Source organism: Topomyia yanbarensis, chromosome 3 (genome assembly GCF_030247195.1).
Source record: "Topomyia yanbarensis strain Yona2022 chromosome 3, ASM3024719v1, whole genome shotgun sequence".
Taxonomy (NCBI): Eukaryota; Metazoa; Arthropoda; class Insecta; order Diptera; family Culicidae; genus Topomyia; species Topomyia yanbarensis.
The window spans coordinates 141,430,376-141,442,546 of record NC_080672.1 but is presented as its reverse complement, the minus strand read 5'-3'; the positions used below and the strand labels follow the sequence as shown (position 1 = coordinate 141,442,546).

General features: G+C 37.5%; 2 protein-coding genes across 2 annotated transcripts; both read right to left on the bottom strand.

The window, feature by feature from the left end:
- Positions 1–5: 5 nt before the first annotated feature.
- On the bottom strand, positions 6–626 carry LOC131690578 (partner of xrn-2 protein 1-like). Its single transcript, XM_058976472.1, has one exon. It carries the CDS (start codon positions 502–504, stop codon positions 196–198), a length of 309 nt encoding a protein of 102 aa, XP_058832455.1. The 5' UTR covers positions 505–626; the 3' UTR covers positions 6–195.
- Positions 627–3,539: 2,913 nt separating this feature from the next.
- Positions 3,540–6,148, bottom strand: LOC131690564 (U4/U6 small nuclear ribonucleoprotein Prp3). The gene is made up of 2 exons (XM_058976444.1): positions 4,635–6,148; positions 3,540–4,389 (listed from the first exon to the last, which is right to left on the bottom strand). Exons 1-2 carry the CDS (start codon positions 5,872–5,874, stop codon positions 3,638–3,640), a joined length of 1,992 nt encoding a protein of 663 aa, XP_058832427.1. The 5' UTR covers positions 5,875–6,148; the 3' UTR covers positions 3,540–3,637.
- Positions 6,149–12,171: the final 6,023 nt, after the last annotated feature.

The following is a 12,171-nucleotide window of genomic DNA, read 5'->3' as shown; positions in this document are numbered from 1 at the left end:
AATAGTTTGTTAGCTAAAAAACTTGCACTCCTCTACCATATTTTTATTTCAAAAAGCTGAACTTATACATGAAATATGTCACTAATTTATCCTAGAATCATTAAATTTAATGATTAAAAAATAAATGTGCAGTATTTAAAATACATCGCTGTTTTCATCGGACGATCTTCGAAAACCTCCGTCGCCAAAGCTTGTCTATTTCTTAGCGTATCTGGCGGCAGCAGCATCAGATGCGGCCACAAAGGTACGTTTTAGTTTGCTTTCTCTGGATTGTCGAAACTCGGCAGCTACGTCTTTAGACAGTTCCGCAATCAGTGCCATAGTCTCTGCAGGATATCGGCAACGCAGGAACTCCACGTTAGTGAATACCTGAGCTAGGCAAACCAGTTCGTCCTCCTCGAAGCGATCCTTATAGCGCTCCATGAACATCTTGCGCAGTTCCCAGTGTTCGTCGCATTCGTGGATGGTTTTGTACTTGTCCACGTTGAAGCTCGTGCAGGCCATTTTTGTACAAATAATTTAATCAAACGAAATAGAAACTCACTATAAACTTTGGAGCTTGTTTATTTACAAGTAAAAAACCTGTGAAAATTTTGATGGCCTCGGGTCAATGAGGTTTATTTTGTAGAGATCAGGCAACTACAGGGAAACGAAAAACTACCTAAAATTGAGTTCCTTTGACTCAATCTCGTGGTATCGGGGGGAACTTAAAATCAGGTAAACCGTGTTGAAGGTAGTTTCCATTTAACCACGGCAAAAATTACAACTCATTGATAGGTTTTTTATACTCAAATTTAAGTTGATTTTGAGTATACCCCAAACAACTCAAAAGTACCTGCCTCCACGGAAGACCTCGACTGAGTCGAATCTCTCGTTTTGTTTTTGACAACGAAAAACTACCTAAAATTGAAGTTATTAGTTAATTAATAAGTGCGAAAGCGACGCACAACTCAAAAGTAAGTTAAAAGAACTTATTCTGCAGGTTGTTTTATTTAACCGTGTATAGCGGCCCTTACTCCCAGTAAAGCTCAGCCGGAATTGAACTGGAATTCTGGCTGGTTCCAGTTCGTACACTGGCTCCAGTGACACAACCGATTCTAACTAGAATCGGTTGTGTCACTGGAGCCGGAATACGAACTGGAACCAGCCAGAATTCCGGTTCATTTCCGGCTGAGCTTAACTGGGAGCACTCTAGTTAGAGTGTGGCCAAGAAGCCATGACGTATCCAAACGAACATGGAATTTGACGTATTTCTATTGTGTATACGTCAAATTCCATGTTCGTTTGGATTATAGACACTCATAGTAATAGACCAGCGGAGATACTTTTATCGAGCCAACCAAACTGTCAAAAACCGGAGCCAAACGAGCATGACGTCATACAATGCAAACAAGGAGAATAAGTATTGCGATCTAGGGGAACGACACTCCTCGATTTGTTGATGAAATGAACATAAAATTTATATTTCTGAACGGATTGATAAAGATTTACATTAGTTAGTTCGAAATTGATTCGAATTTTCAACATTGCCAAAAAAAGTTTCAAATGGCCGAAGATGGTTTGAAATGTGTCATGAAAAACAAAATGAAATGCTCGAAATTCACGTTTTGACAGCTTCAGTGCTCGATGAAACCAAAACAAAACATTTCCAGCAGCATAACTGCATGACCAAATCAAAACAAAAACATAAATTTTGTTGCCAGAATTATTGAAAGATTCAAACATTGAGTATACAGAGTTGCCAGTTCCATCAAAATCGTCGAAATTCGAGCAAAATTTGCTTGAGATTTGATAGATTTTTTGTAATTTTTGCGATTTTTCTTAACAATGCTCGATTTGTTAGAAAATTGTCAAAATTTTCTAAAATTACCGGAAAAAGTACGAATTTATGTAAAACTGAACGGAATAAAACAATCATTCTGAAGTGACGTTCCCCTCGTCAGTTTTACATAAATTCGTACTTTTTCCGGTAATTTTAGAAAATTTTGACAATTTTCTAACAAATCGAGCATTGTTAAGAAAAATCGCAAAAATTACAAAAAATCTATCAAATCTCAAGCAAATTTTGCTCGAATTTCGACGATTTTGATGGAACTGGCAACTCTGTATACTCAATGTTTGAATCTTTCAATAATTCTGGCAACAAAATTTATGTTTTTGTTTTGATTTGGTCATGCAGTTATGCTGCTGGAAATGTTTTGTTTTGGTTTCATCGAGCACTGAAGCTGTCAAAACGTGAATTTCGAGCATTTCATTTTGTTTTTCATGACACATTTCAAACCATCTTCGGCCATTTGAAACTTTTTTTGGCAATGTTGAAAATTCGAATCAATTTCGAACTAACTAATGTAAATCTTTATCAATCCGTTCAGAAATATAAATTTTATGTTCATTTCATCAACAAATCGAGGAGTGTCGTTCCCCTAGAAAACTGAACGGAATAAAACAATCATTCTGAAGTGACGTTCCCCTCGCAATATCTTCTCACAAACTGAGTTTTATTGGATTCTGAGATGATTATGACTTTCATTGGTTTAGTTTTCGATAAACTTACACTGAAGAAAAAAATCAGTTTGGACAAGGACAAGTTTTTTTCAGATAACTTTTTTTTTCCTCAAAAGTGCCCCACATGAATTTTTGACGGTAGGTAGGGAACATAATTATCTATCTTGGAACAAAATTTCATCCAAATCAAAAATGGGTTTTTTGTAAATCGACTTTAAATTTTTAAAATCGATTTTTTCGGTGTAGGAATCAATGAAGATTTTTTTTCATAATTTTTATTCGAAAATTTGACTAATTTTGTGAAAACCAAAAAATCTTCATATAGTGGCTTGTCTACCTCATCTGAACCGGTAGCTATGTCGTTATAGAATGCAGATTTTTTTACTACTCACATATTTACTTGCTAATAGAATATCTGTCTTGCACTGACATCAAACAAGTATGGGGTATTGCAAAAACAGAGAAAGGTGCTCCAGCGCAACAAAGTTACTATAGGCTTTGCTGTTCAAAAACACCAACCCAAGGAGTTTTTATTCTCAGGTGATTCAATCCTCAAAAACGCCGATCAGCCATGTTGGTAACTCAAAGCACCTTGCACCAACCTGTCTTCTTCTCACTGACACCACAGACATAACACTCGAAAACAATTATTCGCCCGCTCTAACGGTCATTTTAAATATATTTTTAGTTGGACTGTGACCGCATTTGAGATTATGGCACGCCTGATATATGCGCAAGTATATGGGGTTGACAAATTTCCCGAGCCTGAGAGATAACCTTTTTGCAAATGAGTGGTTGTGACTGTGTATAAAAGGTGGAGTTATTGTTATAGTAAAATTGGCGGATCGATATTTTTGAAGGAATTTCCTCACAGTGTTATGTCTGTGGTATAGACAGAAGGTCAATCTCATAAATCTGTGTCTCAATAGTCATTAATCGGTCGTTTTTGTACGTTGCTGCGCTTATATATTATAATAACAGGACATTTTCGGCATAAGCGGTTGATGGTACTAGGACGAAATATTTAGCAAATTTATTTAACCTAACATTTTCACGTCAGCTTTCTTCTAACAAATAGTTTTCAAAATTTCACAAGTTATCCCTAACAGCATACACAAAGTCACAAACCTGCTTAGGTATCCTCCGAAGCTTCTAAAACTGCTCCCGAATATGCCAAATCCCAATAATGTTCCACGTGATGCTTCTGGAAGAACTCTCGCGCACTCTTTTCCATCGGGAAAGATTTATATTTAAATTCTCCAAAATGTCGTCTCTGTGCGGTGCCTTCCCACACAAGGACGCACGAGTTGGGTACCTCATTACCGTCAGCATTTTTCACCGAATCTTCCTCCCATTTGATCCTGGTCAACATCAGCCGTTTGTATTTTTTCTGTTGCTTGGGACCACCTTCAACCACAACGACGCAGCAATCCCGAAACAGAATGCACACCCCGGTCATGAACAATTGTTTGGCATTGGTTTCTACCTTGTATTTTTTACTTTGCTGATCATGCAAATCCCGAATCCTATAAACAGCCACGTGTACTCCCAGAGAGGTGTCCTCTTTCATTTTTCTTATTTTCTTTTCCCTTCGCTGATCATCGGTTAGTTTGCGAGCTGCATTCGCCTCTTCGTGAGCCTTCTGTCTTTTGGCCATTTGTTCTCGAACGTGGGCCTCGATCTTCGTAGGATCCTGAACTGCTTCGGTACCGAGAACACGCATCAGATTGGAGATGCGCAATTTTGGTTCTGGAGGCGGTTCTAATCCCAGGCGAATTTTTTCCTGCTCTTCTTTCCATGCTTCGCGCCTATTCTGACGTCGGAGTTTTTTGCGCTCCTTCTTCGTGAGGAATACTGGCAAGTAAACAGGGCGGGATGATTCATCTGGAATGAGGGAAGGACAATAACAACACTATTTATTCCATGTGTCGGTCTTCTTCGTTCTTATTCTTGAAAGTTAATATCACGATATGTCTAAACTAAACGGGGATGTATGCATAGGGGTGCAAATATCTTTGGCCCATAACACTTTAGCGTCCTGGAAAAGAACGTTCCCACGTTCAATTCAAAGACAACGAGAAACAGGTTTTATTTCTTACACCACAAAAAGAACAAAAACTGGTACTTACTTGGCGCGCGCATCTGCGTCGGATGCTCTATCAGATTCGTAATGGCAGACTCACGGATTGAGATTCGCCCATTTTTGCCTAGCGTATTCAAATCATCCGTCAAGATAACGGAATCCCACCATTCCATTTGCGGTACCTCGTTGGAGTGTGTATCCGCTTTTGGCGCGATTAGTGCTAGTTTGGTAGCCGAGCTAATACCGGTTTTTCGCGCAATTTGTGAAATTTCATTCTGCAACTTTTCGAGTTGCGATTTCATACGCAACCTTTCGGCCAACTGCTGGAACTTGCCTGGTTCGTGGAAACGAAGGGCGCGTTTGTTCCGAACAGCCGGCTTTATAGTTATCCTATCATCAAAGAAGTGGGCTTCCGCCGATTCCTCCTGTTGTTGCTTCTCAGCTTGAAGGATTTTTGTAGTTTCTCGCTTCTTAGCGCGTATGTTTGCTTTTAAGGTTGGCGTCAATTTAGGGACTTCAACAGCTTGACCACTACCGTCGACGGTGCGACCTTCGGCATCCAAAATTAGCGGTTTAGGCTTATCTTGAATAACCACCGGTAGAACAGCTGCTAAAGTTCCGGACAGTTTTGCCCGAATTTGCTCTTGAAGCTGGGCTATTTTACGAGAACGATCTACGTCTATTGGTGGCGGTGTAGCGCTTGCTGCGGCAGCAGCAGCCGTTATCTTAGCCGACACAGCCGCGGCTGCGGCTACCGCTGACGCCGGAGGAGCTTTCGCAGCCTTTATCGATTCTAATTTCTTCTTCCGTTCCTCGATTTCCCTTTGAGCACTTTCCATCATCTCCTTGATCTGGTTGGAGGAAAAGTTCTTGGAAATATTTTCTTCCTTCGAACCTTTACTCTCCTTATCAGCGATACCATTTCCGTTTCCTTCCCGACGAGTTTTTTCCTCAGGCGGCTTTTTATGGCTATCATCATGTTTCGTTTTGGTTTTTTTATTGTCCCTCTCTCGAGAATCTTCTTCGTGACTTCGTTTCTTTGACCGATGCGAGGACGATTTGAGTTCATCCAGGAAGTCCTCAACCTTATCCGAAAGTCGAGACGCCTTTTTATTGTCAAGGAACGAAGACAGCTTCTCTATGAGTTTCCGCCTGTCGAAACCACTGTGAAGATTGCTTTCAATAGTTGATAAGATCGACGAATCCGAGGTTCCCAGCACTTTGTAGACAAGCTTGTCCAGGTTGGGGCGTATGCCCTCAAGCTCACGACGCGACAAGTAGGACATACTTTTTGGAATCGATGTATTTTTCTAGGTTAGTTTTTTCACAGCCGTTTTCGCAAAAATCGTTGAACTAGAAGTCAGGTTTTCTTTTAACCCGATCGAAACAGTGATAATGATGCACAAAGTTATATTTCAACTACGTTACGACGAGTAATGAAAGAAAGTTAAAGTTGGCCTGCGAGTGCTATAATCGTTTTACTTCATGAAAAACTTTACGCTTCAGAGCGAACGAGAGGTTTGTTTTATTTTGACAGAAAACAATCGGCCGAACGGTCACACGGCAAAGGTGACAACACCGAAAATGTAAAACCGAGAGCCAGATGCGCTAAAAAACGGCGTATTTCAATGTAATCTAAATTCCTCCATACGGCAAAATTTTTTTACTCACATTAGCCTGTGCACTCTGACGAAGTCGACATAAATAACGACTTTTACTGTGAGCCGCGTTTACCTACCATTAAACTGTGAAGCACTGTTTGTAAACACGGCTCACAGTAAAAGTCAAATTTATGTCGACTTCGTCAGCGTGCACAGCCTAATTATAGAAAATTTCACAGTTGTAAAATATCCCAGACGGCCGTCTAAATCGGGTGCTTCGAGGTCTATTGATTAATTGCCCGATTACTTTTTGGTTTCGTCGGTAAACTATTTCTGTCAGCATATTAATTAGGCAATCCATGAAACGTTTTTGATCAGCTGATTATTTCTTGTTTTTTCTTCTGACGTTACTCCGAGGAGTGCGACGTCCAACAATATCGTTGATTCCATCCAACATCAAACGAATCGGACTAACGACCCAAATAACCACATGCATTATATTGAAGCATTATTTTTACATCGATAATGTTCATTTGCTCTAAAACTACTTTCTTAAAGCAGTGCTACCATAATACAACATCCCAAATGTTTCAAGACATTGCCTCTTATGAGCAATGTAACAGGCATTATACACACCTTTAGAGCAACGGTTTAGTGTTTGATCACATTGCATTTACAAATGCTTTGAGGCTCTACTGCGCTACACTTGAAAAGCATGTAATGCTTGAACTACAAGTTATGAAACATTAAAATAATTTGACGTTTATGAAGAAAATGTTCTAATCAAAAAGTTGATATTTTGAAACAACATGGAGAGTAGTGTGGCAAACGGACAATTTTTTACGAATGCATTCCTATAATTTCCAACTCAGATGAAGCATATCATAGAGAAATCACTAAATGCTCATTATTTCATCTGCACAATTTGTTGTAAAATATGATTATGCATCGATGCATCGATATTATATTAAACTTTAGCAGACACTGTACTCTCGTTAATAGAAGTCAATACTAACCATGTTCCGGAATCTCTGCTAAAAACTGATCTCTGCTTCGTTTGTTGATGTTTATATTTCGCGATCCGAGAGCCACACGATAAATACTAATCTACTCAAAAAATGACAAATGTTTGCACCTCTCCTTCTATACCGACGTGTCATTGCATTAACAAAGGCTATATAATGTAAAACGTTATTCATATATTGCAAATATCATTCCGTCGGCAACTATTCTCCACAGATAAGAGTGCTAACGGCCTACCTCGTATGAAGCTGATGTCAGATGATCATGGTTCGGATCCCATAAAAATAATTTTAAAAATCTGAAGGAATTGAAATTTTGTGGTGATGTTAATGTTGTATCTGACGAATAAGAAGAAGTGGAAAATGGGAAAACGTTCATTTTTCCATTTTAACCATTTTCATTTTGACATTATATCAGCTTTATGTTGTGTTCTATAACATCGATCTGTCAAAACGAAACAAACATTGCAGCATCTGGTAATGCTTTTAGCAGACTTAAGCTTTATAAGAGCGTTACTAATGTAAAATAAATGCTTTCTTTGACAGCTCTTACATCAGTCGCTTAATCGCCCTTTTCCACTTTATAAAAGCATTGGTGTTGCATTTACAGCAATAAAGCATTTTATCGCATTCTACGAACGACTCATTTAAGACTGTTAATTTTACATCATTTGAAGCGTCGTGGTTACTTGGGTATATACTTTGAAATGCCAACAACGGGCGGCCACGTCATCGGGGAAGGAATGGAATGTTAGTGTAACAAATGTTGTTATAGTCCCCAACTAATAGCACACAAACACGGTCCACAACAAATGCCTACTATGTATAAATTTTGACATACAAACATTGACTTTTATATAGATAGATAGATTTTACTATTAATTGGAAATGGTTTTTTCTACCATGGCATTATATGCTTGCCAGAACCCTGGCGATATTTTCAGTGTAATAACAGTTATATCAAATACAAATTATACATACAAAATGCTAAGATACTGCAAAAAGCATCTGAAATGCAAAAAACATGCTACTTTAAAGCATACACTAATACTTGGTGGTTAAGGCTACTGTACACCTCGGGATTTTGATAGCGGGATTTTGTTCTGGATTTTTATCACGGAAAATTTTCCGCCACTATCTCTCCAAACTGTCAAAATAAAACTTCTGTTGCTTCTAAAAAAGACCAGTTGTTTCAGAACAGCACAGATTTTTAAACGTAATAAAAAGATCATTTTTTCCGTCGGAAACAATTCATGTTGAATTGTTTCCGGCCGAATTTTTACAGGGGAGAATTTAAATACCCCGTGACATTTTCCAAAATTAAATGTTGATGGAATTTGAAATGGCTGGGGAACAAAACGTGCTCTAATTCCCGAGGTTTACAGCACAGAGAACAGACGTCCATCTTCAGCATTCAACTTGTGTAAAATCTCTAACGGTGTCGAAGGTAGTTAGGATATCCAAACCAGGTGCGCTACTGTCGTCATGTTTTTTTGTGGCTGAGTTCAATAGAATTGACAGCAGTTATTCCTCTACCCCTAGGGGAACGACACTCCTCGATTTGTTGATGAAATGAACATAAAATTTATATTTCTGAACGGATTGATAAAGATTTACATTAGTTAGTTCGAAATTGATTCGAATTTTCAACATTGCCAAAAAAAGTTTCAAATGGCCGAAGATGGTTTGAAATGTGTCATGAAAAACAAAATGAAATGCTCGAAATTCACGTTTTGACAGCTTCAGTGCTCGATGAAACCAAAACAAAACATTTCCAGCAGCATAACTGCATGACCAAATCAAAACAAAAACATAAATTTTGTTGCCAGAATTATTGAAAGATTCAAACATTGAGTATACAGAGTTGCCAGTTCCATCAAAATCGTCGAAATTCGAGCAAAATTTGCTTGAGATTTGATAGATTTTTTGTAATTTTTGCGATTTTTCTTAACAATGCTCGATTTGTTAGAAAATTGTCAAAATTTTCTAAAATTACCGGAAAAAGTACGAATTTATGTAAAACTGAACGGAATAAAACAATCATTCTGAAGTGACGTTCCCCTCGCTCTACCCAGTCAAATTAGTCCGGAACCGGTTCGGACTTCCAGCATGAATTCCAGCTCAAATGCATCTACCGATAGAGTCGGAATCGGTTGTTTTTTTGAGCAAGATTCCATACTGAATCCATTCAGGATTTCGAATCGGTTTCGGAACGGATTTGACGAATAGTTGGGATAGGTTGGTTTGACGGCGCTAGTGTTTATCGTATATTAATTCAAATGTTTACACACATTTTTTAAATATTTTTGCTCGATCATGGACGTCTGTTCTCTGTGTTTACAGTAATGCGCATCGGAATATTGCTGTCGCTCGCTCATTCGCGATTCTTATATAAACTTATCCAGCTGCGTTGGTATTGTGCCGTTTTGACGTTTGAATTTGGAGGAAAACACATCGCTTCTGGGTTTCCGGGGAGGGCGGTAGCATGAAAATGCGAGATCTCAGTGCACTGAGAAAAGAATTATAGTACCTACGACCAGACTTTTCTGGTTGCTGCAACTATTCGCCAAAATAGTAGTAATGACCCTAAGATCGGCAATATTACACTTCTGTATAGTATAAAATACTAAAAAAATTGTCAACCGCCTAACTATGCTCTTGGTATTCAGGACGTTTCGAATATGGTCACTGCAACATTTTTTACCATCTCAAAAATGACCATGGAATAATATAAAATATGCTATATGGTGTTTCAAACTATTCTAATGTCAGTTTTTGAAATGGCAATTGTTGTTAGGATGACCATATAATAGCAAAAATGAAAATTAGAACATCCTAGATATAACCAGTATCAATGTCATGACTACTTTTTCTTTTAATTGTCCACTTTACAATTAATATGTCACGAAGACAAACTATTTAGTACTTATAAGAATTCAAATGTTAAAATAACTAAATACATTGTTTATGTGAACGTGTTTCTCATCGGAAGCACCATTGGAGTATAGTGTATTTCAGCCGACTATGCTTTGGATTACTACTGACTATGCATCTTGTCAATTTTTGCGTTCTCATTTTGTATTTATACATGTCGCTGCCATTACAGTGAAAAGTTTCATACGAGAGACATGTGCTTTAGATTATTCTCGAATCAAGTTGATCAATATTGCATCAGGTGAGTAAATACTTCAGTATTTTTAAATAGAAAAATCTGGATGTCCTAAAACCATTATTGTTTCGATGTTCTCTGGATTTAGCGGATGGCAGAGAAAGAGAAAGGATCATACCGATTACCTTGCGGATCCCCTATGCACTATGGTAGTCTTCCTGCTACTACCAACGCACAATTTTGATGCATTCGAAGTGAGTAATAGCACATTTAAACCGGTTGTTAAACAAAAGAAAATGCTGGCCATACTATACATGTTCGTAAAATTGCATTGGTCAGGCTGAAAAAGTACTATAAATGTCTTACAACATTGTTAACAATCTAAATATCGTATCACGAAGTTAAAATAAAATTAAATAAAGATAATGTTCATAAGAATTTCAATTTCTAAACTTCCCGAAATTCGCTATAATTTCCATTTTTTTATCTGGTTATATTGTCCTGTGCTATTTTCAATTCAACCAGATATTCCATTTTGAAATAACCAGTCAATTTATGTCAAAATTGGGTCATTAAGCTATATATAGTTTTCCGTTCCATTCGATAAATTTTAGGTCCTATATACATAATATAACATTATTTCAAAAAAAAAATTCTTTGTAATACGTAAAAAGGATTTTTTTGTTTTTTAAAATAAATCTTATTTAAACTTGGCACCCATACATAGGAAAACTGCTGTTGTTTACATCTGGCCTATCAGGACAACATCCAAAATGAAAAAAAACTATATGCAATGGATGGTGTTTATGTCAAATAAAAATAACCCTTCGGGAAAACTGAGAAAACATGCCTTAATTTTTTCTGACAGGGCGTCATTTGTCATGAAATTCGATATGTCAAATCCTTCCTATAGTGTCAAATCCAGACTGTCAACATATTTCTTTATTTTAAATTTTAATATTATTTTCACGTTTCCTGAGTTGGAAAAAAACATTGTTGCAATCACGAAAATCAGCTTTATCGATGTAAGTAATAAAAAACGACTTTTTTCTCTCATTTAATGACCCAATTACAATATTTTAGTTATTACAAACAGTCCCAGATTAAGATGACTATTCTTATTGTTATGTCAAGCACCCCACTTACAGTGGTGATTCACACCACGCCGAGTGTTCAATTTTACTATCATTGTACAACTCTTCTGGTTTTGTTATTACAAACATTTCCAGGTAAACATTACTATGCATATTGTTACCCTGAACATTCTACATGCATTGGTCATGGTTACAATGGAGCCCACACCCACACTACTTTTACAGTAAACGGCAAGCTACGGCGGATAGCCTAGAACAACGTTTCAATAGCCTACCGATCGCCAGCATCTAGTTTAACCTGCCTGTCCGCCATTTCGTTTAATGGGCACTACTTTTACAGTAAACGGCAAGTTACGGCGGATAGCCTAGAACAACGTTTCAATAGCCTATCGATCGCCAGCATCTAGTTTAACCTGCCTATCCGCCATTTCGTTTACTGGGAGTGTTCAATATTACTACTATGGTACAAATCTTCTTTCTAGTAAACTTGAACATGTATGTAGTTAAAGTCACCTAATGTTGTAGTCGGCTGATAATCACTATACCCGCGAAGTCGAATTTACCTCCTAATATAGTAAGTGTTACCATCGAGGGGAACGTCACTTCAGAATGATTGTTTTATTCCGTTCAGTTTTACATAAATTCGTACTTTTTCCGGTAATTTTAGAAAATTTTGACAATTTTCTAACAAATCGAGCATTGTTAAGAAAAATCGCAAAAATTACAAAAAATCTATCAAATCTCAAGCAAATTTTGC